Genomic DNA, 26,469 nt, shown 5'->3' with positions numbered 1-26,469 from the left:
TTTATTTGACCGACCGCAGCCTACCTCTTTGGTTTCCGTGGTGATATGTCTAACGCAGGTCCAGGAGCGGGCATTGTCATCGGGAACATATCCACCCACATCTCAATACGGCCCTTTGAACACAGAGAAGAATACACACTTATAAATGTCTTTTCAATCTGTTCCATGAGTCTAAGCAAGCGCGGCTCCTTCCCACCTGCTCGATGCCGGGCTTGTCGGGGTTCAGCAGGGGTCGGGTCTCCACGTGTTCAGGGACCAGCTTCCAGCCCACCCTCGGGATCTCCTCCCAGTGGTTCAGCACCGCCAGGGCCAGATGCTCCTCAGTCTGCTTCTTCAGACCTGGAGTATCAACACCAACAAAAGCAGGTGAAGAGGCAAACCGAAAGCAAAACACTTGAATCTGAAAACAACATTTGAAAAAAGTGACCATTTCAAAGATATATGATAACATTTGATGACCATCGCATTGTTTAGAAGACTAAATGTAGTTGACGTAATTATCAGGCACATAAAAGCTTAATTGTAATATTTTTGACTCATTTGCCTGTCTATAAATCAATTAAACATTATTCGGGATGTTTATACTTTTCGTGACTCCCGGCCTGCTGTGTCCCTTGCATTTGATGTCATTTAGCATATTTTTGTCTTGGAAATGAACAGGTTAATTATGGGTTAGTTACTGGTTAATGGGTACCTCTTCGTAATTAACCTGAATGTGATATCCCACGTAGTTATACCCTACTCTACTCTTACTTGAAAATGCTATGTTATCTGAAATTCTTCAAAGAAAAATGCAGCGGTACCATTCTCATCCTCGATCTCTGTCGGTCCCTGGAAGATCCGATTGGCCACCTTGACTTTGCCACCCGGCCCGTAATGAGGTCCGTCGATCTTGCCGTCCTTACAGAGCTTCGCCAGGATCTGACTGGGCTTCATAGGGTCTCGCCAAATATTGTATCCATGTCTGATAATAATAAGGGAACAAGGTGGTAATTACATTTCTGAATACTTTAGGTATAAGAGCATAGAAAGTGAGGATTTGAGATGCCTACACAACATATAGTGAGAATCAATTACATTTAATTTATTAACATTAATGACAAAGTAGAATCTATTAAGATAGGTGTCTGGTTTCATACTATATGGATGCTCACACAGAGTATTTGGAGGAAATGCCGCAGGTGGCTCTGTATTTGCTGTAGAAACGATTCTCCAAGTCAATCTTTGTCTCTCCGATCAGGTCATCAGTGCCGACAAGATCCCAGTCGTACACCGAAACCGACAGCATGGACTCCATGGGGAAGGTGGCCTCGATGTCGAATGATCTGACAGGTTGAGGAAAAACAAAACCAGAAGAAGAAGTTCAAGCGAATGTGAGGAGAGCAACAAATCCATGCTCAAATGTATTTAGATGACAAACTGAAACTAAAAGAGGAGTATCTTTTCCTCAACTTACTTGCCGAATACAGGATTGAGCTGTTTGGAGATGTAGTTCTCTTTGTCCTTGACTTCTGATTTGCCCAGCTTAATGACAATATATGGATCAGCCTTTCCATTGATATCAGCAGGATGCAGATCGGTAGCCTGAAGTAGAGAGAAACAGAACACCAGAGACACATTTATTATGATGTGTTTCTACTGCAGCGTAGATGAAGTTTAGGAGGTGACTCACCCTGACCACGTAGACACGAACAAGGACGTTGATTGGATCGTTATGAGGGATGCTCTGGAACATGCCCATATTAGGATCGAACCCTGCCTCTCTCGTGATTTCCTCAGACAGAGGCAGCTTGTACATACATAAGGATCCCTGGGTCACGGAAGAAAACGTTTAAAAAAGCAAGTTAAAATGTGCGTTATAATTCGTTTTTTATCAGCAAGCGTAGGCCTGGACGGACTTGTTTTTTAACTCAGTGTTTTCCCACCTTGAATCTGCCAACAATCCTGTCGTCGTCCTGAGCGTGTTCATCATCGTCCCCCGCCTTTCCTCTGTACAAGTTGAAAGTGTGGAGCCAGTCTGCGAAGTTGCCATACTCAGTCTCCAGTTCCTTGTTGTACACCTGCATGGGTCGACAAACACATTAAATAGTTGTATCTGCATTTATAATCTTGTGTGTACTTTACTTCTTTTCAGTGTGAGTGACATACTCACCATCAGCTCGTCCACCTTGGCTTTAACCGGTCTCCTCTCAGAGTGTTCTGCAGCCTGGCCCTTCTTCTTGTCCTTAAAGAACCTCTTCTCTCTGCTCTTGTCTTTTGTCTTAAAGCCTTTCAGAATAAGGTCATCAGGTCTGATATCTGATCAGAGAGGTGAGTGGAAGTGGAGGTGGACAAAGTGTGGTTGGAGTCATGAGAGGGGACGCAGGGTTGCACACTACACATTCAACATGAAAGCTGACAGACGAAATGATCAGGGGAGTAAGATTTCCTGAAGCCATGTTGTACATAAAGTCAAATGTGACTTGTTCAATGTATGGATTTGTCTTAAAGAGTAACTTTACTGCTGATAACATGGTTTTTCATGACTGATGATTGATTACTGATTTAACTTATCACCTGTAGATAATTGTTAGGGTGGTAAAGGGTACTGCTTAAAGGTGGGGTAGGTAAGTTTGAGAAACCGGCTCGAGATACACTTTTTGTTATATTCCATGGAATGCTCTTAACATCCCGAAAGCAATGAATATCTGAAGTGCTTTGACAACAAATGACAAAAAAAATGTCATCTGTGGAAGCCGTAGTGCTGTAAAAAGCACGACCAATCATTTTAGCCGGCCCGGCTAAAATAACTGGGTGGCCTACCTACCTGTCAGCCTTCCATCTGTGCACAAACTTATCTCGGGCCCTCATTGGTCATGTGCGCGTTCGTGTGTGTTGGAGGAGGGGCTCTGTAAGGAAGTGGCAGATTTTTTCCGACTGTGTATTTTCAATTCTAGCGATCTCGAGCTGGTTTCTCCAAAATTACCGACCCCACCTTTAAGTAATTCTGGGTGAGGAGAGCAAACAGGGTTGTATTCTTCTTCTTTCTCTTTGAGGTGGAACATTTTGGAAGGTAACATATGGACATTGTATAAATCAATGAATTTGTATTTAATTAAATTATTTATTAAATGCATGTTAATACATCAGTGACTGCTGGGGAATGTAGTTCACATTTCACAACTATTTCACCATCCATTATCTTTGACTATGTCTTCCTATGCTACACCTGGCACCTTTACATATGTTTTATGCTACATGGATTGCAGTCTAACAGTGGATTTGTTATGTAGGTTAATTCAGCGAGTCTGTATAAGCCAGCTTTCATGTGTACTGCAGAGCTGGGAAAAACATGCTGATGTAGGAAATGATCATGAATATGATAATGCTCGGCTCATATTCAAAGCATGGATGAAGGATGAGTCCGCGAGAGCAAAGACAAGAGGAGCACGAAGCCCATAATGATTTATGCAGGAACGCACATCTCAGACAAGAGCCCAGAACCCCTCCATCAGTCACTCTAGTTTCTCTATAGATTTTGTACATTTACAAGTCGTTTTTGAATCTGACAGCTCTCCTTTTTACATCTATAAAATGTGTTGTATTGCATTGAGGAATAATGAACAGAAAGTATGCCCTTTGTTCCGAATCCATGCTACATTTTCTCTTTTTTCCTCATGCTTGCCTCGATTGTCAAGTATCATTGTGTATATAGTGCAAAAACAGTATACTATGATAGTAAATACTGTACAGAATTAGTATGAAGCAGAGATTTTGGACACATTTGTATTGTACAGGTAAGTCATACCTTCATATATAAAAAGAATAAATGAGGCAAAGTAAATATAGAGCACTTCTTAGTATATATCAGGGGATTTAGGACTCAGCAATAACACCATCTATTGACTGACATAACACAGCTCAACACTACTTTCTCCCAGCGGTACATTAGACATAACAGATCGGCATTTTCTATGCTACCAGCCAGGAATGTGTCGACACTCGTAGAATCCCAAATCAAAATCCAATAAAAGAAATCAAAGCAAAAGCCTTTGGAGCCCTCTCAGTTTATTACCTGCTGCCTCCGCTGCTATCTCCAGGTCCTCCCTCTCCTCCGCCTCGGCCTGGGCAACCTCCTGGGCTCTGAGGCTCTGAAGACCAGGAAAGAAAACGTGTTGGACTTTAACCATGTGGAGATGTTAAATATAACTAAGTAGAATGGCGAGGCAAAGCAAGGCAAGTTTATTTATATAGCACTTTTCAACACAAGGCAAATCAAAGTGCTTTACAAAAATGAAAAACATTAAGAGCATAAGTCACATTAGAAACATTAAAAAAAAGTTGTAAGAGTCGAAGCAGACCTGCCGGTTTCTGGAAGTTTGTTTGAGATATTTGGCAATATCCCGAACCAAATTCTCACATTCCTCGAACCTTAGTCTTCCCGTGAAATTATAGTTATTTTGACACTTTTCTACCTTTTTATATTCTTTCATTGTTCTCTTTTGCATCCCAAGAACACACATTTTCCTCTGCTTTACTGTTACCCGAAGCCATCTCTGACATTTAAACCACTTTTCTTTTCAATTCCCAGAATTAGGATATTTAAACCTGTTTTAAGACTTCCCTCGTGAATCTTTGGCCTTCAAACCACTTCTTTCAATTCCAAGAATGGACAACAGACAAACCTCCTTCAGTGTCTCTATTGAAGCGAAATACTTGGACCACCAGTCCAGCACCCTCTCATTCGTCTCCTCCTCTTCCTCCATGCCTCCCTTCTTTTTCTTCTTCTTCTTCTTTTTGTCTTTGTCACTCTCCTCCTCGGTCTGTTGAAACAATTCAGAAACTTAAAGTGATTTTATTCACAACGAGGCACCAGTTAACTTCAGTACATATGTTCATAGACGAATTTCTATAGGAAGGATAACTTACCATGTCAACTTTTACAACAGCGTCAGACGTCTATGACAGCGAGCGTTACATAACACAACAAAAGGGTTAATACACACAATGGATGAGGCAGGAAGGAGCGGCACATGTACAGAGGCAGGTTCAAAGGAACAGACATAAAGCAGTGCTACTATTTACATATATAATCACACACATTGTACAATATAAATTAAGAGGCTCTACAGGGTTAGCTTACAGCGTCCAACTTGACCACCGTGTCCATCTTTCGGATCGAATGCTCCGAGTCCATGTCCACCATGAAGTCACCTGCGGGGCGAGAGAGGGTGCGGGAGGAAAGGCTGGGTGAGGAGCGAGGCTGGCAGCCGCCATTGGTAAGGACCATGTAGCCATTCATTAGTTTAGCTGGAGTGAGGCCAAAGGGCAAAGACACCCGACGGCAGGAGAGGGCGGGACAGCAAAGGACATACCAGAGAAGAAGAAGAAGAAGAAAAGAAGAAGAAGAAGGAGGAGGAAAAGTTGGTCAGGGCAGAAAGCAAGCAGAGGAATCAGAAAAGTTAATAAAGAATAAACACAAATTCTTTATTGACCAGAGAGCTCAATGTTAAAAAGTTTGTTTTAACCTTCCTTTGTTTACAATTTCCTCTCACTGCCTAAACCTTCCAGGAGCCAGGTCCTACTGGCTCTCCTACTAAAAGGTTAATAATAAGTGTAAAAGTAAAATGCAAATATTGTTTCAAACATGTTTGCAAAGGACGTATAAGACTTTCACAAGAAATAAAGGAATAACAGAAGTAACAAGGAAGCAAAACATAAGATGTCCCATACAGGTGTCAACAAATTTGCCAATAATTCCCGTTTATATTTGGAAAGTTCAACATGTAAGATAAAAAGTAAATGGAAAGAAAATATCCGGATTCAAAGAAACAACACATGATTATCAATGTAGAGGTTCATCATCATTTAATCAAGTATTCTACAACCTGTGACTTTTTAAAATGAAAATACATAAAAACATTTTATTTTTTTTAAATGCCCCATCAGAGCTCTACACGCGACAAATCCCACAGTTAATAGGCTTTTCCCTAAGAATATTATAATATATCACAATAATAAAGGAATGGTTGTTGAACCTGCAGAGGCCCAGTTGTTGGAGGTCTTGTCCGGGGCGCTGTAGATGAATCGTCTCAGGCTGCTGACGGCATGAGACCCCACCAGGATGTAACGGCCAAACGCCCGGCAGTCCACCACCCGGATGTTGAGAGGAGGGTGGAGGAGCTCGTTCTCTGGGAGGTCCTGGGGACAAAATAAGTAAATGGAGTTGGGTGAAGTTAGCATTATTCTCGCAATAATTAACAATTGTAAGGATTTAAATAAAATTAAGAAAATCCGTCCAGAATCAAGTGAAGTTTATGAAAAGAAAAAGGAATATAATATCCATGATCAAACTTACCACCTCAAACCATTTCACCAGGATGCTGAAGTTGGGGTTTTTCTTATAGTTCTGAATGAGGACAGACTGCACCCCTCGCCCGGCACACTCTATGTCCACACGGGGCCGATCCACCTGAGCCAGGTTAATCCTCTTCAGGTCCCTTAAGCCCCAGAACAAAACCTGAACCAGAGGAAAACGCATCAGGGGAAGGGGTTTGCTAGAGCTCAAGAATAGAGCTGGGGGTTAAAGTCTCACCTCTATGCGGTAGCGACTCAGGATGGGTCTGATGCCCAGGGGCACGGGAAGAATGGTTCCCCGCTCCGAATCTGTGGACCCTTCAAGGGGAGGCAGGTCGGCCTTCCCTCCTTGACCAACCTAATAAATGAAGAGAGAGGGGAGGTAAACGTGACAGTAACAGGATGCTTCTGTGTTTTGTGATACAGTATTGAGCACCATACCAGATTTCTTTTCTACAGTCCTATTACAGTTTGAATTGGTCTTTTCTTTGTGTTAAAGGAAGTGCAGAGATTTCAGAGGTTAATGTCATGTTGGTAGAGGTCAACGTTATTGTAGTACAAACACTGACAACAGAGTAACCGAAGAGTAAGAAAAGGTGGGAAAATGCTAGAAAAGAGCACCTTTATTTGAGGGACAGCAAAGTTATGGACAGCAATCAGAGCTCGCCTAATCACCTCCGGATCGAAAGGTATCTGTAGGCAGCAGGAGGAGGGAAATATGGACATTTCACAGGAGAAACAATGAATACTTTAGTAGGTGGAAGGAAGAGGCGATGACATTGCAGGCGGAGAAAACAAAAGAGAAAATTGAGAACACATATTTAAATGAGAGAAGGTAAGAAGTAATGCATAGTGATTATAATAAACAAGTGAAAAGATAATGTGATGGTTCGGTGAGGCGAGGGAAAAAATATGATTGTGTAAACAAGAAAACGGCAAGAGATAAAGTTTGGGTTGTTAATTCCAGAAATACTCAGGTGAAAGCCTTGCATGGAAAATAAGCTTTTCTGTATCATAAGCAGGCATGATTGTAAATCCTTCTATTGAAAGATAATTAATTATGTTGAACCTCAATTTAATTACTTTTCAATTCACCTTCTTTAAACAACAAAAAAACGTTCTTTTTGAAACTCTAAGAATATTCAAATAGTACAAATAGTGATTTTCCTTTCAGGCCTCCATATCTTCTTCAGCAAATGTGTCAATGTCATACGCTGACGCCTTGTCTACATGATCTAATATGCATTGCTATTTATCCGGGCGTGGACTAATGTGATGGAAGAGTGCAAATCCCAATTACTTTGAATACAAATATTCAAAAATGTCCTTTTTAAATTCTGTGGTTCTCATTAACACACACAGCAAACTGTACAGCAGTGAAAACAAGCTCTCAAATAGGACACCCTGTGGAGTTGTATGTGTGTTTGCCCTCACACATGTGAAATAATCGATCCATTTGTTTGCTTTATATACATGTGTGTGTGTCCTTGCATATGTTACCTGCAGCAGCTCGAAGGCAGCCAGCAGTTCCCCGGCGGTGCAGTTCCCTCTGTAGATCTGGTAGTACTCCAGCTGGGGGGGGAACCTCGGGGGGCCGTAGTACTCCTCACACATCTTGATGGTGGGCTTGGCGAACGTCCGCCCTATGAACTCTGCCTTGCCCTGAACACCACACAGTGACAGCGGGCAGTCGAGACAGTGAGGGCACAAGGGGAGTTAGACATGGGAGCGGGGGGATGCAGTTACCACGGCAACCACATGGTGTCAGTGTAGCTGATTGTAAACAGCAAAAACGCAGTCTTACATAACACAAACAAACACCCTGACTAAAGATTACAGTGTGAAGGAACAAAGAGGGTTGTTCTAATTACATAATACATCAGCATGACTTTTTTAAATAAATGTGTTGTGTGAGTATGAGGAGCTACAACAACAACCATTGATGTTCATGCAGCTGCTGCTGTTTCAACAGAGAGAAGGGAACTGGAGAAAGTACATGCAACTTTGTTCCAAAACGTTTTCCAGGGCTCATTGCCAGCTAGATTAACCTTTAATGCTACATCAGCTAATAGCTATTAGACTTTCTAATTTAACACTGAATTTAACACTAACACTTTCACACTCTATTTAGCCAGCACAGGACGAGAGATCAGGTGAAGGGCAGGGTGGAGTGAAAGAAGGGCGGACAGACAGTCAGAACATGAAGGAGAAGCAAAGCACTTTTAGAATCATAAGCGCAAAATGAGTGCTTTAAAACTGTTCAACAAGCATTCATGAATCTATCATTTGGCCCCTTTATCATGCATCCAGTCATTCACACGTAGAGTAAGACCCTACCACAGTGTCCTGGTCAAAGAGTTCAACTACGATGATGGGGGGGTCGTCTCTCAGCTCACTGGCCTCCCCGAACAGCTCCACATCGTCAAACACCAGCAGCTGGTCCCATGTAGGGCAAAGAGTCTCGCTCAGGACCTGCAACACACACATTAGCTCACTTTAACACATATTTGATTCAAACCCTAAACACACACAAATGTATACACTCGCAAATATTCATGGTCCTACCTCGGTAACCTGGCTGTGTGTGGAGAAGAAGACGCGGGCGAATGGATCTGAAAGGCCACTGTTGTCGGCGGCAAACAGACTGCGGGCCTGGTACATGTGTGCTCTCAGCTGGAACACCTGCTTCACTGTCGGACGGACACACACACACAACACACACACACACATTACATTATCTGACAATCTTTCCCCTTCAAAGGAAATCTTGTTAGAAAAGTGAACCACAAAGTACAAGCGATCAATAGAAAGTTCATATATCTTCTTTGAGTGAGTTTGCTTTTCTGTGTTTTGCNTACGTATACGTACTATAACTAGTACTAACGTACGACGTACGACACAACGACACACACACACGACACACACGACACACACACACACACACACACACACACACACCACACACACACACACACACACACACACACACACACACACACACACACACACACACACACACACACACACACACACACACACACACACACACACACACAGTACATTATCTGACAATCTATCCCCTTCAAAGGAAATCTTGTTAGAAAAGTGAACCACAAAGTACAAGCGATCAATGGAAATTTCAGATATCTTCTTTGAGTGAGTTTGCTTTTCTGTGTTTTGCATGACATTGATTTCAGATTTAAAACCCAAGAACTTCCCATTGAAAGAAAAATATGTCCTTACAATAATGAATTCAAACTTCTTTATCCAAGGGCTTACTGTTGTAGACGAGGCTGACGGGGGGGACGGATTGAAGACCGGGGCCCGTTTTAGCGGCTTTGATCTCCTCAAAACCGTTAGGCAGACCGCTGAGGAAGTCCTTCTTTTGCTTGTTGATGCCGAGCCACAGATACAGCTCCAGCTTCGCCTGAACGGTCCAGCCTGCGGGACCGAAGCCCTTTTTACCTGGCAGCTGCAGACAAAGATTTCAACAACAGCAGACTGAAATATCATTCAGGGTTTCATTCAATAAATGAGACCGTTGAGAAAAACACAGGAAAGTAGGCGTTAAATCCTCCTTGTGGTTTTGCAGACATTTTAAATCATTGCCCATATAAATAGTAGGAGCTACTTCATTGATTTTCAGCCTTCACTCTGAAAGATTTACAAGCCTATTCATCATAATACTTGTCAATACTTAATCATGTATATTGACAATTCACCACCACTGCACATCATTGCATGAGTTCAGATGGTTGAACATGTGTTTTAAAGGGGACCTACTGTATCATGCAAAATGCACTTTTGTACGTCTTTTATACATGAATATGTGTCCCCGGTGTTCCAGGGAACTCACCAAGTGTCAGAAAACACAACCCTCTCTATTTCCCTCAATACCCAAATCTCTTAAAAAGGGGCTGCAACAGATCTGATACAGACTGATCCAGATTTGAACACTTCTATGACGTCACAGAACTGGCCCTAAGGCTATTGGGCCAACTCCACCAATCAGGAGGAGACAGCCACGGACATTGCCGTTCGAAAGCGCTGGAGACGCTGTAGTACATATGCCAGGCCTGTAGATGGTGCTGTTCTCACAGAATCAGCCCATGCAAAGACAGTGTTCAATTGAGCGAAATGAGGAATGGCTAAAATGCATGATCTGTTTGGTATTTTGAAAAATAAAAAGTATAAATATGCCTTATATAGGTATGGTCCTACACTATATTATTCAAACATAGCATGATAGGTCCACTTTAAAGACTGTTTAACATGAGAGCAGAACACAATTATGATTGTACCTTGAGGAAGACACCTTTGACTTTGCAGCAGTCTTTTCCTGTTTCCTCATCCACTATGGAGTAGAGGATGTCTTTTGAAGGAATCCGGGAGTAGGCGATGCGCTTGTTGTTGCTCATCATCCAGACGAAAACATCTGGGATGCTGTGCTGAGGCTGGACAAGACAAATGTTTGATTTGCGGGTGATCAGCACGCTCCTTTTACTAAGCTAGTTCCCTAGATATAACGTAGGGTGTTTATATACAGTGTATCAATGACTTCACATGGAATACTTCTTTGGACTCATTCTGTACCTCGTCTGCGAGGAATCGAAGCTTCTGCAGGAAGTTCTGCACCAGCTTGAGTTTGTCTCGGACTGTGTTTTTCTTCACCTGAGTGCGAAGCTGCTTGGCCTGCTGGCCCATGCTGTCCTGCAGGAGGAGAGGGGAGGAGTGATGATGGATCCTACTGATAAAAAGGGTCTGCAGCTTACTTACTTTTTACACTCCTTGCACACATCATAGCTCAAGTCTAATGTAATTACACCAAAAGAGTGGACTTTCTTAATAAAACGATTTGTATTTTAATTTCAAGAGGCTCTTTGTTAAACAATAACATCTTGGTCATTTCTAATTTCTTTTTTTGGATACATGCACATCCATGACCTTTCACCACCTGCTTTTTAAGTGAAACAAACGTGTGTTCTTCTGCAATGTTTCAATCGCTGTTCACATTCCATCAACAGTAGTGTAGCACAGCTGCAGGCAAGTATGCAATACAAACACAATTATTTATTTTCTTCTTTCTAAGTTTGACACATACTTCTCAGGCAAACACTGTACCTGTTCTGACACTGGATATATATTTATAATAAAGCCTCCTCCTTTTATCAGCCACCACAACAGACCTGCTTACACGGCATTTCTTTCTCTACAGAACATTTTGCATTTCCTTTTGAAGTCAACTTGTGAAATACAAACAAGGATTTAGAATAGGAACATATTGTGAGAATCTGACAGCATTGCGAATGCATGCACATGAATCCAAGGGAGTTATTCAAAGGAGTAAACATTTATTCCAAATATGTATTTCCCTGCTTGGACTTTACAGAAACTCAATCATATTGACTCATGCAGGCGTAGGGATTAGAGAGTGAGAAGCAGCCAAATGGATAAATCACAGCTTTCCCCCTCTATCTATCAAGCTGCTTGTTTTTATTCTGTGTTTGAGGAACATGAATCATACCATCTCTCTCATGCAGGACTTGAGCCGCTCTCGATCCAGTTTGGTTCGGCCTGCCTGGTTCACATCCTTGTTGGCCAGTATCACAAAGCGACTGTAAATTACCAAAAGACATTTAGTTTTACAGCAGTTTTAAAGCCTTCAGTGTCAGGAGAAACTCTCTGTACACTCTGTATCTGTAAAAGAAAATCTCCAGGTCACAAGCCAGTTTTAATACAAGACCATGAATGATTGTCATCTTGTCGCTTGCCTGCAGCCGACGCCGAGTTCCTCCAGCACCCCCCTCAGTCGGCGCTCTGGAAAAGCCTTTTCCGTCTTCATGATCTCCTGAACATCATTCAAACCCTCTTCCTGTTGGGACACAACAAATACTGGCGCTCAGGACAAAACAAGCAGTTAGTGACCATGTGTTTATTTACAACACATATTTTACAAATGTCAAATACCCTTTATCTTTACACACATACAAACACATGGATACTATTGTCTACAAAAGTATCCTTTCACAAGATAGACACAGTTTATCCAACCTCTTTTGAGACAAGAATGTAACTGTAGTTTAAGAAGTGTATAATGTTCCTTTAAATAAAACGATTTCACTTGTATTTATATTATTTCTATCCTTTATATATCGTTTGTTTATAATGAGGCAGTGTTCCTTTACTTGTCTTCTTTTCTTTACCTTTTTGTGCCTGAATAAAGCTTCACAAGGCTGTTAGTAAGACCTTTGAATTGTCGCGTACAGAAAAGTGCTATATAAATAAACTTGCCTTGCCTTGCCTTACAGACTTCTACTTTTGGTACTATTTACATGCCACATCAAAATAAGAGGAAGCGTGTCCATTAAGCAAATCTTTGCACATTGAGGGTAAAAGTATAAACTGACCAGCTTGTCAGCGATCTTGTCCATCATGTTGGAGTTGTAAAGTCGTCTCCTCTGGTCCTGCCACCAGCTTTTGATGTAGACACACGGCTTCTTGTCAAAGTAGGGAAGATGGAAGTAATTCCTGTGAAGTACAAACAAAATGTGTTAAGTCCAGTTTAAAACCCTTAACTTGTTTACCAAGAACAATGTTTATTTCAAAAAGTTAATGCGTTGGGAAAAGTGTCTCATTCTTGCAAACAGTCTTCTCTGATGATTGTTAAGAAGGTGAAGCACTTTTAAACAACATCAGCAATTTATCAGACATGGCTGTTTGCATTGTTGAGCTTGACCCAGTGACCTCTGACCCCTGACCTGTCGGTGATGACGGGCCTCATTGGAGGAGTGGAGGAGACGGACACCAGGTCTGCATCCTCGTCCGCCTCATCCTCACTGGAGTTCTGTATGAGCTCGTTCTCCTCTTCCTCACTCTCCCCATCTTTCTTCTTCTTCTTCGCCGAGGGAGGTTTGCTTACACCATCTATCTGGTTGCCGTAGTTACCTGTTTACGGACAGATCATCGCACTTCTTTATTACAACGTCACATTTCTCTGTCATATTGTAAACGTGTGGAGGGTAGCTCAATATGAACAGGATTAGGAAAAAGGTTACGTTACCTATTGTGATTTCAAAACTTATTGGTTTGTCACCGATCTTCCTGTCGATCATGGTGGCCTCCAGGAAGGAACCGAAGAGGAAGAACTCGTCCATTTTCCCAGTGGCACTCTGATGAAGAGAGGAGGAGCGTGAACAAAACAAAGAGTGTAACATTTTATTGGCCTGATGGGCATTCATTTTATGGTGGCGTCTGCGAAAGAATAACTGCAGCATCTGCTCTTCTCTGTAATTCACCGCACACATAAAACAACCTGCCTCCCCTCTGAGTTACTGAGCCACTTCCATTGAACATTACATCTGTAAGTGCACTCATTATCACATTATTTTCTGCCCTACGATTTCATTCATCCATGTGTTTGTTATTAAATATTAAACAATACTCATTATTCCTTTAAAAGTATCATTTTGAGCAATACATCATGTCTCCAAGCAATAATACAGCTAGGCACATAGCGGCCTAAATCCTGTACACTATCCTGTTTACTGGACCCATGGCGAATGACATTTGAACACACTGAGTCAAATTGATTCTTATTTTGGGGTAATCAAATCAAATCAAATCAGGTTTTATTTATATAGCACATTTTTATAACAATTTTTGGTCGAGCCAAAGTGCTGTACATATAATAATTACCTTACAGTAAGGACACTATACAGTAAATACAACAGCACAATCTATGCAGAATATCAGTATGAGAAAACGACACCCTCTGACCTTAGACCCTCACATCGTACAAGGAAAAACTTCCAGAGAAAAACCCACAGTTTAAAGTAGGTAAAAGACTAAACACAACTAGCACAACAAAAATGGTTGCCATAGTAGCAAGTATTTGTCCTTCAATGCCAAAATATGCTGTGTCCTTAGTTTACAATGACTTAACAAGACTGCTGTTTTCACTATGTAACTATTATTTTACCTTGTTGGCAGCACATCTGCAGTCTCAGGGTTGTGTAAATGTCTTTTTATTTATTTGTGTTAATGTTATTTATTTACGTTGCACCTTGATCCCAGAGAAACGCTCTCAATCTACAGGTAAGAGATAATACTTGTTTTCTGTCTCACCTCCAAAGCCAGCTAATTGCTTTGTTTCATAGTTTTTTACATCCAATAATGAACTCACTATCTATTTCTTTGTGTTATAGATAACAAGTAATGAACACAACCAATCTCAAGTTTAATATTTAGAGGGTAGCTACATTTCAGAAGTGCATCACCTCAGGATAAACCCCTTGAGCTGTGTCATTGTTTTAAAGCGGTTCCAATTTACAGCATTTCTTCGATTAAATTATTAATCTGTCTCTCCTGGTAAAAGCAAAGTGCTCGACAACTGGCACAGACTCATACTGGCATCAACGACTGAGGCTCCTAGGGGACACATTAACAAAACCAACAGCCAAGGGGTCGAATTGCTGGCAAACATGCCCTGGAGCAAGGCATCTAATGTTTCTGATTTCCCTGAAGAGCAGTGAACTGCACATGTGCCAATTGGATGGTATATTGTAGCATCACACAGTTGGTTGGGGTTCAGGGGATGTCATACAGCCTTTTTTATTTTTTTTCATTGATCAGCGCCAAGGATAACAGCTTATTATTTGACTCTCTTGTCGGATAATTCGATTTTCATTGAATGCATGGAATTTCTATAGTATAAGAAATTAATGGTTCATTTACATAAAATAATATCCTCTCACGCAGGGGTGTCCAAACTACGGCCCGGGGGCCAAATGCGGCCCACGGACCATTTTGAATCGGCCCTCATCTAATTCAAAAAGTATAATGGAGAATGGCCCACAAATGAAACGTGTGCTTGTCTTTTATTGTACTTCTTAAATATAGATGAAAACCTATATTACACAGTAGTATTCATGTGTTAACGAGCCCACTTTTCAAATAAATTCAGTCAATTAAAGCTGAAAACAAATTCAGTAACAATAATACTTATTTATTTACATAACAAGCTTGAAATATATTATTATTATATTTAAAAAGAACAAGCTTGAAATAAACCCTTCCTATTTCCTCTTACTATAAGCAATCTAAGGCCCCACAAAATAAATGAATCCCTATGGAGAGCTGGGATGTAGGCTGTTGTTTAAAAAAAAAAGCATATTCAAGTATTGAGGGCCCAGCCCTTCGTATATTTTTCTGTATGTGGCCCTCGGTGAACAAAGTTTGGATGGTTACATCAAAGAGACTATCCAACACCCACTCAGCTGTGCCAGATCTTCTCACCTCTGAGATGTTGGACACGCCCTCCACCTGCACCTCGGTGGAGCTCATGAGCTCAGGAGAAGTGGTGTCTAGGATCTCGACGGCCATGGAGATCAGGAGACGAGCTCTGAAGGACACGCCTTCTCCCAGACCCTCATTCAGGTCCTGGTGCTCGTCCATCAGGGTGTACTGACGCGTCGACCCGTACATGTTGACCCAGGCCGGACCCATGGTGGGCAGGAACCCTGGAGAAGAGAAAGGGAAAAGAAAATATCTTTATGAGAACCCTTTGACAATTTTATTTAAGGGTTTTTAAGTATCAACATCCAGAGCATCAAACACTAGATGTTCACTCCTCTAGAAACAAAGAATGACTATCAAGCCTATGACCCTCATAGTGTGCCACAGTGACGCATCCTAAAACCCGGAAGTAAACTTCTTCCGGTTCCTTCGACAAAAAAGCAATGCAATTTCTCCATAGGATTTTGGAAAATAGCTCGAAATAAGGTCTGTGGTTGACACACATTTAAGAGACGGATCACGTTTTGTTCAGTCGGATAATCTCCACATCTCTACCCTACTTTTATAATTTTCTAATCATAAATCTAATCGATAGATTTATGATCGATAGACATGTGGCACCAGAGGTTNAGGAAGTACTTTCAGCATAATCATCATCACAATGTTAGTATGTGCTTTAGTCACAGATTAAATATAATAAGACACAGTTGGCCCACCCTGCTACACTACTGAAGTCATTTGACAGCATCATAGACTAGTACATTTAAACTGGCAACGTTATTTTTGTCGTGTAGTCTAGTTTATCTGGTTTGGGAAAAATCCCCAATCACAAATGCTTTCAGGGCAGACTGACTCATCTAACATGCATTGAAAACAAAACAACAACAAAAACAGATGACAACAAATGCCTTAATACTCGAGGAGGAGAACATTTACTTCAAATATTATTTTGAGAAGAGATTCATCTGCAAAATTATTTTAGTTATCTAATCATCGGTGGATTACTTTTTTCAATAAAAGTAATGAAGCTCAGCACAAGTTCAACCAGGAAGACCGTCTTTACTCATTCATTCACATATTCCCAGTTTACTACTCTCTCTCCTCTCAATCAGTGATCGGGGGCGTCACTCACTTCGCCTCTATTCCCACAAGCCTATCATATTGCGTTGCTAAACCTTTAAATCTGCTCTCTCCCCTTCCTCACAGTTGTCATTTCAGGCGACTCAACGCAGCCCTCCTCCACCTTCCTTTCTTCCAAATCCAGGGTCAAGCTTAAACCACTACTCTTCAGACCGACCTCCATCAATCCCTTCAAGCTCCGACACCAGTGTCTAGACCCCAGGGGGGGATTCATCGGTTCGGATTTCCCCTCCCGTATGATACTCCCGCACAACTGGGTCTAATCGCCAAATACCATCCATTACATGCATCTATGTATTCCCGGCAATACATATATATCGTTATATCAAACGAAAACTTGTCTCTCCTGATTGAATTATTATATTCCATCATGAAATGTTAGTGAAAATAAGGAAGTCTTTTTAACCAAAAAATTGTATTTCACATCATTTTGGACCATTATTATAAAAAGCATTTTCCATTCATACGGCTTTCTATGCCAAAGGCCCTCGATGCTGCCCCTAAGCATTAGGAATAAAAAGCCGGCCCTTGACCATCAAATTCTAATTCAATCGAGTTCATTTATCCTTTGGTTAATACGGAGACCCGGACTGACAACCCAAATACATGTGGCCTTGGCAGTTGCTGGCACAGAGGCATTGAAACTATAAAACAACAAAATCATTAATGAAAGAAGTATATTTGAAAATATTTGTATGGTTTCTCTTTCTTACATTAGTCTTACACACTTTATATAGTTCCACCAACATGTCAAAGCTCTTTTTGTGTCAGCACATCCCTGACATTAACTGACATGTTTTTTCCCAGAACTCCACCAACGTTCACAAATAAGGTTTCTATTCATAAATGCAGCTGGTTTACCGTTACAGTAATAAAGCCAAAGCCAAATAAGAACTGTGAACTCCCCAACAGCTTGTTTTGAAAAGGTGCTGAACGGCACCACTATGTTTCAGTTCCACCCCTCGCTCACTTCTCTGACTCAGGTATTGGCAGCACTTGAGTTACTTTAACAGACTGAGAAGCATAAAGGGAGAAAGGGAACAAATAAAACAGGCAGCGAGAGGAATTAGAAATGCATTCTTCATTTTGATGGAGCAAAATGGGTTACTGTACTCACCCCTATGCATACATATACTTAAATAGCTCCTTAAATTAATAATGAATAGTCTCCTCTGAAGATAGAGACAGATGGTGTGATCAAGACGGAAGAAAGAGAACCGACTACGTTGTACAATCTGAATGCTGGGCATGTGTATTTGTACATGACTACAGTCCTTACATTACATGTTATTACTCTGAGGAGATCAGAATTGAATCATTTAAATGGCTTACAATAAACAGTTTTCTCAACAAACTGCGTTTACATAATTTATATGATAATGTCGACGTGTAGTGACCTACCTGATGATTTAATGCACGTACCTTTACACTGTTAGCACTAATATAAAACCTGATTCAGTGTCAGTCCAAAAAAATGTAATAATGATGCAGTTACTTTCCTTCAACTAATATCGAATCTCTCTCTCTTCACCATTTTCTAAGACTCAATGAAGGGGCTCTGTTACTGAAAGATGCCCTCTCCCCCTCATGCAGATGACCAGGTTTTTAATATATGTTTCTCCCGTGTTATGATGTTGACTCTTATCATAATGCATTAAGGCGTGTTGATACAAAACACAAGGAGAATTTCAGAAGGCAAGAATGCATGTAAGTCAATACAAAGACGCCACAGGACACAAAGACTGAAGTCAGCTGCGAGTGAGTTGAAAATGCCAGAGCCCTAAGTTTCCAATTCATGAACATATGGAGACATAAAGAAAAAAAAGAGAATGCGTTGAGCAAGATACCAGAAAGAACTGGAGCTTATGGTGATATCAATCAGATTCTGAGCAGTGAGCACACAAGCCCACTGAACACACACATACACAGCCAATGCGTACCTTGCTAGCAAACCACCGCTAACATGTGTACAGTGCATAGTGCGTACTGTCTGGGGGCGAATTATTACAGTCCTGGGGTCAAATGAACGCGGGTAAAGGAAGACATGCTCTGCCTGAAAACATATACACCTAAACTCCCCTCCTGAACACAGGATAGGAAATGACTTGCACTACACATGGCTTGTTAGCCGAGCTTTGGGAAGCTGATTGATAACGGTTCTGACAGGAGAGAATAAGATAATTGAACCGAGCACATGCTGCCTCTAACGCTGTGGAAAAAAGCTGGTGGTTTAATGCCCCCCTCTTCTTTCCTTCCCTACCTTGCAGAAACAAGGCCATAAAAACGTGCCCACTGTCTGACCCACTTTCCATGACAGACGTAATCTCCCTCCTCAAACTCCAGCCTGTTTACCAGCCCAGCGCAGAGTAAGCTGAAGCGGGAGGAGAATGTCAAGCTCTTCACACACAGCGGGGGGAAAGCTGCCGCTCAGCTGTGCCGAAGATTACACCCTGCCGAGCTGCGAGACCCTCCCTGTTAAAACCACACACACGTGCACGCAAAAAGATAAATGCCATCAATTACTTAAAACAAAAGTCCCCCCTCGTGAGGAACATGCTCTTCCCATCATTAGGTTTTAAATGGCGAAAACAAACACACGGCTGTTTGGCGTTGATTTGTTGGTTTGAATCTTAGTCATACTCACTAAGCAGCAAGGTGTTAACCACCAACTGCTGCCTGACAGCTTTCATCTATTTCCATTGAATCAATTTGCCATAGACACAGGTTTCCGCACTTAGCTACACAGCATTTACAATATAAAAGGTATATGTTTTCTTTCATTAGTATTAGTGGTGCACGATAATTATCGGCCCGATAATTATCGGTCCGATATTAGGAATTATGACGTCATCCCGATAAACCCGATAAAAGTATTAATAGCCCCGATAATATACAATATATTTTTTGGGTAAAAAAAAAGAAAAAAATACTGCGGTGTGGGTGGATTGGGATGAGGGGCGCTTGTTTTTCACTCGGCTCCTCCCGTTTTGCCAGTACTGTGGTATTAGTGGTTTAGGAAGAGGGGAGTTTTTCACAAATCCAGCGCTATCTAACTCATGCCTGGCTGTGACGTAAATGGTGTGCGGCCGTGAAGCCAGGACAGTAAACAAACATGTTGTCGGTAGTATGGGACTATTTCAAAGTTTCAGAGTTAGATAGTTCGCTTGCTATTTGTTAACAAATGCAATGCAGAAGTTCCGCGAGGAGGGAAAAAGGCAACGAGCTATAATACTTCCAACCTGATTAGTCACCTGAAACATCGACATCGCTACGATGGTGTGTTAAAAGCGTACGAAGACGCCTGCGCTGCTAAACTAGCGGCGAATCCAAAGCCAGCTGCAAAGGCACCGGGGCTTTTACCTATCGACGAGGCTTTTGAAAAAGGCAAGAAGTTTGCCAGAGACGACCCCAGGGCTAAAACGAGGAAAAAACTACAGGTACATTTAATATATATATATATATATTATATTATTATCGTTTATTGGTATCGGTATCGGTCTTGAGAAGCAGGAAGTTATCGGTATCGGTTTCAAAAAACCAATATCGTGCATCCCTAAAAAGAAGACAGACAAAGAAACAGCACACCCAATGCCAACAACATTATCTCCAGCATGCACACAGTGAAGCAAAACCCAAATGAAAACAACATGCTTCCTGCTTCCTTTTCTTTTTGCAAGCCTCAACAATGATCCTGTTTTGTTTTCCATCACTTCTGCCTCGTCCTCACCTCTCCCACAGAGTATGACCCAGCCACAACCCCTGACCCCCCACCTCTCTCCCAGACAGTGCACTGCTTCTCAGCTGCTTAAACTCTGCGCTGCTGCAGATACACCGCCACATGAATCAGTGTGCCGGGGGGGACTCCCCACCCACACCACCGCCGGCTCAGAACATACATGTTGTGGCATTGGATGGTTGTGCACATGGCACATAAAAGCGGACATGTGCAGGCTTGTATAGGACACGCTGACACATATGCATGCCCGAGCGTATATACACATAACCCGTCTGACTCTGAAATACATAAAAACGTGCCTACTAGCACTGAAACAATCGGTAAATTAAATCTCCAGTTGATCATTAAAATGCTAATACTCTTTCATCTTTGATTATTAAATCGTTGTTCATGCCATTTGCCAAGAAAATGACTTTTACATTTGATTTGTATTAAAGCCTCTTTTGATGATGCACGTTTAAAAATATAAATAATTTTAATGTAAGAATTGGAAGCTTTAATTATTTGTCTGTATTGTTCTTTAATTGTTATTATATATATTATTATATATGTTAGTATATATACTATTACTATTATTATATTTTTTGGATTAAAATTGTATTCCTCATTTTATTCTTTATTATTGTTTTCTTTAGTCATATTGTTGTGGTTTTATTTGGTTTATTCTTAAAAAAAATTGGAGGACGTATTTCTTTCTGTATGTTGCTCTGCACGGGTTACAAAGCTGTTTTGTTGTTGATAAAAAAAAGCAAAAAAACTACTTTTATGATGGGGTTAAGCTCCTCAATTAATTGAATTATCATCTTTCTTCCTGCCATTAAATCAATTAAATGATACATTGATTACAATCAAACACACAACTAAATAATGAATCAGTCAGCTTCCGCCTGTACCGCCTCACACACAGAAACCCACACAGCTGCACACAGTCCTGCCAATAACGGCAATTTCCGCCAACAACTCAACGTTCAGATCAGTCGCGTTTAATCTGCAGCCTTCTCCTGTTTCCCACTCTGCTGAAACAGAAGAAAGCATCCTAAACGTGACACTTGAACTTGTCGGAGCCGTTTTTACGCAGGCACGCTGTCAGCACTTTGGTATGCAGAGCGCTGATGACAAAGACATGGCCGACACCTGCGCGCCTGCCTGTCTCTGTCTGTCTAGTTACTCAACTTACTTCTCAGAAACAACACAAACGACAGACTTGTGCACATGCTAGGGTGGCGTCTGCGCTAAATTCATTATATCAAGTGAAAGGGGAAAAGAAAAGACACTGGAATGTAACCGCCATGTATGCAATCCCATTACTCTGAGAACATTGTCCTTAGGGGCACAATGCAGGGTTTTATACCTCTCATAAGCAGGTTTACAAATTCTATAACCAACATAAAAGAGCATTTAACTCAGTCAATGCTTAAGGCGCTTTCTGCATCTATACAGCCATCCTACTTAAAGTATCTATTAAGTAGTGGGGTTTAGTAAATAAAATTATATATACACACACAGTTATGTGCGGCCTGGTATGCAGTTGCAACGCCCTCAACCGTAAAACTTAACAAAGGGTGGTGAACACACGACAATTACGGTATATATATTTATTGTACTGAATTAATACAAATTCAGTCTTAAATGTTTTTCTATTACAATACTTCCATTGCCAAAATAAAGGCCTCCAATCTTTAATGTTTTAATATCTGAAACTTTGATACCATGCATTTTGGTCTTGCCATGGTTAAGTTGGGTTCCATATGTATTGTTGTCTTATTATGTGGCCTTATTGCTTTGTATAGCAAGGCTCTTTGTGGTTTTACTGCACACCCTGTCTGCAAAAGCTAATTTCCCTTAAGGGGCAACAAAACTCAAATAGATTGGATGTTGTGGGCACAGGAAGGGAGGGAACAGACATCTATCTAAGCGCCGTCACTCGGTTACAAACGTCACTCAGATACATTTGACTTTCAGTTATTTGCATAGCTCGGTAAGACATGTTCATCTACTATATCGAGACTAAGATGTTCCAAGTTGCCGGTGTTGTTTTTCCAGATACGAAGCCCCTCCCCCTCTGTGCTTAAACACCCTCCCGGCCGTTGAGAACATTCCTAAAACCAGACGGCCGCGGCAAGGTGTGTAACCATAGGTGGCAAAGCCCTCCAGACTTCCGTGCAGCAGACTTTCTGCATGTGTGCCTGTGTGTACACATGCATACAGGTGTGTGTGTGTGCTGAGGCCGAGGGGGCCACAGTCTGGGCGGATGTACGATCATGCTAGGCCTGGAGGCGTCAACAAAGAGTTAATCACTCCCTCTCAACTGCAGGCAGAGGAAAAACCCACAGAGGAACCCTGTTATCTTACAAATAATCTTTTTTTCTTTCATGCGTGGTAAATTGTGAATATAATGTGAAAGTGAAACCTCCTTACGCGGATTGCTTTGTATCCATTTCTGAGATGACCCATGTCAATACTTTTATATCGGCTAACGTCCCTTGGTATCCTGCATCTTATCTGTAATTGCGAGTGTTTGTGGCTCCTGTAATGGATCTTCTGTTTATCATAATTGAAGTCGTAGCCTCTTATCTTACAGGCTGGTTGAAGAGAGATACTTCGGAGAAGTTAAAACCGTGTAACGAGGCCTGTAACGATAATTGAGCTATTGACTTTTATTAAACGGTTAAGTTGAATAATCTATTCTGATTGGTCAATTTGGATATTCAGCTGTTGCAAGAACAACAAAAAGGCTAAAGAGAAAAAGACTTTAAAAGACACAGAGCGGAACAGGAAGTAAACACTGAAGGGAACATGGTATGAGCTCTGGCAGTGTTTAAAGATTAATTAATGGAAAATAAAATGACTTCGACAGTGACAGAAAACCTCGACCAGTGCTGCCATCATTTGAAGTTACGTAGCCATCGTCGCAGTTCAAGCCGTTGTAACATGATACACGACTGGTATCATTTATCTTTTTTTTTTTCTGAATATCTTTTAAGAAATAAAAGTTCATTGCTCCTTGAAAGGATGTACCATTTTTATTAGGGGTGCACCGAATGGGAAATTCTTGGCCGATACCGAAAATAGGAAACAGTTGGCCGAAAACCGAATGCCGAAAGGCCGAAAATGATTAATAGAAATATATATATATAATGTATACATTTTTTACCAATGTTATTCAGCTGCCTGATTATGGAAAAAGACATCATTATGGCAAAACTTAACTTAAATAATAATCACTATTATGGGTCCATAAAACATTTATTCAGCACTTTTGAATGCATACAGTACATTAATTCCAAGTCAAGTGCATTTTCTTTTCTCTGTAGGATAACTACAACAAAGTGCATTCAGAACAAAGCCAAGGTGCTTTAAAACTGCATAAACATCTAGGCCAGTAGGCCTACAACAAAATAGTGTAAATAAAGACTTTAACAGCCAGGCCTTCAACAACAACAAATGCACCTATAAGTGCATGCATACAAATGTGCAAACTGGATAAATCCACATGAATGTAACTATTTACAAATGAAATTACAATTCAATTTCAAGAATCTGTAAATAAGGCTGTCTGTCCTCATAAGCAAAGTAGTAAAAATTGTATAAAGATACATAAGTGAAAACTGGATACAAATCCACAATCAACTTACAAATTAAATTACAATTTCAAGAAAAATCTGGCAAATAAGGTGGTCTGTCCTCATGAGCAATTCGTAAACAACCATTCGTATGCATTTCGATACGCCGAAAGTAAAACAGAATATTTTCTGAACACTTGTGCTGCTGTCATCTTCCCCTAATGAACAACCTGAGATGGTGAATTATAACCTCCACAATAAGAATGAAAATGTCAGAAAGTGGGTATAGAGTAACGTTAGAACTAGATAAAAGGCTTATGATAAGCCAGCCCCTTGTCTAGCTTATTAGGAAAAGTGGGAGGTTCTTTTTAATGACAGTAAGTTTCTCTGCTTTATCAGCCATAAGTCTGCTCCTCTTCTCATCCAAGCACATGAAGAGGGCAGGCCGGCTGAACAGTCTGCTCCGCTGTCAGTGCTTGTGATTTGAGTCTACTCCGCATAATTTGTCCGGTGTTTAGCTGGTGAAAGTCTTGCAGTTTACACCCGCCTTCCGAGAAATGTCAGCTGAACAAGTTTTACAACTTTGTACAANGGGAAAAAGGAAACGAGCTATAATACTTCCAACCTGATTAGTCACCTGAAACATCGCCATCGCTACGCAGGCGTCTTCGTACGCTTTTAACACACCATCGTAGCGATGGCGATGTTTCAGGTGACTAATCAGGTTGGAAGTATTATAGCTCGTTTCCTTTTTCCCTCCTCGTGGAACTTCTGCATTGCATTTGTTAATACAAATAGCAAGCGAACTATCTAACTCTGAAACTTTGAAATAGTCCCATACTACCGACAACATGTTTGTTTGCTGTCCTGGCTTCACGGCCGCACACCATTTACGTCACAGCCAGGCATAAGTTAGGGAGCGCTGCGCAGTATTTTTTTCTCTTTTTTACCCAAAAAATATATTGTATATTATCGGGCTATTAATACTTTTATCGGGTTTATCGGGATGATGTCATAATTCCTAATATCGGACCGATAGTTATCAGCCCGATAATTATCGTGCACCACTACGTTCTTTTATTCTTTTCCCTTTTTCTATATCCTGCATCATTCCTCCTTGCTCTAGATTCCATATTTGTGATTAGTGGTGATCAAAACTGGTGAAGCAACTAAAGATTATTCTGAAATGAAGTCTATAAAGTAGAGAAACATGGCTTTAAGTTCTCATAGTCAGTGACATCTTCACAATCGATGTAGAATCTAGAGAAAATCAAATGTTAACTTAAAGGGGACCTATCATGCAAAATGCACTTTTGTACGTATTTTACACATTAATATGTGTCCCCGGTGTTCCAGGGAACTCACCAAGTGTCAGAAAACACAACCCTCTCTCTTTTCCTCCATACCCAAATCTCTAAAAATGGGGCTGCAACGGATCTGATACAGACTGATCCAGATTTGAAATTGTTCTGACGTCAGAAACAAGGAGCTCCGCCTATATGGGCAACTCTCCACCTATTAGGGGGAATGAGAGGTTGCGTGGCATGGTAACAGCATGGTANTGTTACCATGCTGTTACCATGCTGTTACCATGGTGTTACCATGGTGTTACCATGCTGTTACCATGCTGTTACCATGCTGTTACCATGCTGTTACCATGCCANAAAGTGACTCGGAAGCAGAGGTCGCGTTAACCGAATATTTTCCGTCTATGACGGATTTTTTTGAACAATGACGGAAAAATCTGAAAGCAGTCCGTCATTTTGACGGATTAGAACAAACTCGGAACAGCGAAATGACGGACTGCTTTCAGATTTTTCCGTCATTGTTCAAAAAAATCCGTCATAGACGGAAAATATTCGGTTAACGCGACCTCTGCTTCCGAGTCACTTTCTTCAGAAACGAGGCAAGAATACTTCCTGGCATTCGGAAAACGAAGAGTGGAACAGGCGAGAAAGTGTGCAGGTGTGCGTCATATGAGAGGCAAAGATTTGGAAATTGGTCAGTGTGCAAAGCATTGTGGGGATTTTAAGACCACGGAGTCTACACATGTGCAGCCTCGAAATTTCTCCAAACGAAGTACGCCGGCCTCTGTAGAATTCCAAGTATGCTGGACATTGGAACAGTCCTTCGGCGGCACTCGATGACGTAGTGTGCTTGAAACAGTGGCTCTGGAGCAGCTTTACTCGACATTGAGAAAAACCCACTGTGTTCAACAGCCTTTGTAGACCCCTAAAAATTAGAATAGGGCCCCTTTAAATAGTCATCTTACGAAAAACACTTTCTGAAGGCAGCCCGCCAGTAACAACTCTCTTTTTACACTCCTCCTGCAACATCTCTCAAGTGTTTACAATTTCTCCCAAAACAAACTGTCAGTAAACATGTCACACTGCAACGCCT

At 41.2% G+C, this 26,469-nt stretch overlaps 1 protein-coding gene across 1 annotated transcript in view; it reads right to left on the bottom strand.

The window, feature by feature from the left end:
• The window catches only part of otofa (otoferlin a), a 934,066-nt gene that overhangs the window by 545,899 nt on the left and 361,698 nt on the right, over positions 1-26,469 (bottom strand). The window contains exons 14-41 of the mRNA XM_010795238.1: positions 15,631-15,854; positions 13,397-13,505; positions 13,095-13,281; positions 12,744-12,864; positions 12,108-12,208; positions 11,861-11,951; positions 10,930-11,046; positions 10,638-10,790; positions 9,616-9,808; positions 8,902-9,026; positions 8,674-8,808; positions 7,837-7,998; positions 6,958-7,029; positions 6,575-6,694; positions 6,338-6,499; positions 6,018-6,180; positions 5,123-5,289; positions 4,909-4,938; positions 4,665-4,802; positions 4,055-4,130; positions 2,153-2,298; positions 1,926-2,060; positions 1,673-1,810; positions 1,457-1,584; positions 1,155-1,325; positions 804-964; positions 197-339; positions 25-113 (exon numbers count right to left, since the gene is read on the bottom strand). Coding sequence (XP_010793540.1) covers positions 25-113; positions 197-339; positions 804-964; positions 1,155-1,325; positions 1,457-1,584; positions 1,673-1,810; positions 1,926-2,060; positions 2,153-2,298; positions 4,055-4,130; positions 4,665-4,802; positions 4,909-4,938; positions 5,123-5,289; positions 6,018-6,180; positions 6,338-6,499; positions 6,575-6,694; positions 6,958-7,029; positions 7,837-7,998; positions 8,674-8,808; positions 8,902-9,026; positions 9,616-9,808; positions 10,638-10,790; positions 10,930-11,046; positions 11,861-11,951; positions 12,108-12,208; positions 12,744-12,864; positions 13,095-13,281; positions 13,397-13,505; positions 15,631-15,854 — 3,757 coding nt within the window. The remainder of the gene's footprint in view (positions 1-24; positions 114-196; positions 340-803; positions 965-1,154; positions 1,326-1,456; positions 1,585-1,672; positions 1,811-1,925; positions 2,061-2,152; positions 2,299-4,054; positions 4,131-4,664; positions 4,803-4,908; positions 4,939-5,122; positions 5,290-6,017; positions 6,181-6,337; positions 6,500-6,574; positions 6,695-6,957; positions 7,030-7,836; positions 7,999-8,673; positions 8,809-8,901; positions 9,027-9,615; positions 9,809-10,637; positions 10,791-10,929; positions 11,047-11,860; positions 11,952-12,107; positions 12,209-12,743; positions 12,865-13,094; positions 13,282-13,396; positions 13,506-15,630; positions 15,855-26,469) is intronic.

Source organism: Notothenia coriiceps, unplaced genomic scaffold, assembly GCF_000735185.1.
Source record: "Notothenia coriiceps isolate Sejong01 unplaced genomic scaffold, NC01 NC01_scaffold00037246, whole genome shotgun sequence".
NCBI lineage: Eukaryota > Metazoa > Chordata > Actinopteri > Perciformes > Nototheniidae > Notothenia > Notothenia coriiceps.
This window is presented reverse-complemented; position numbering and strand designations above follow the sequence as displayed.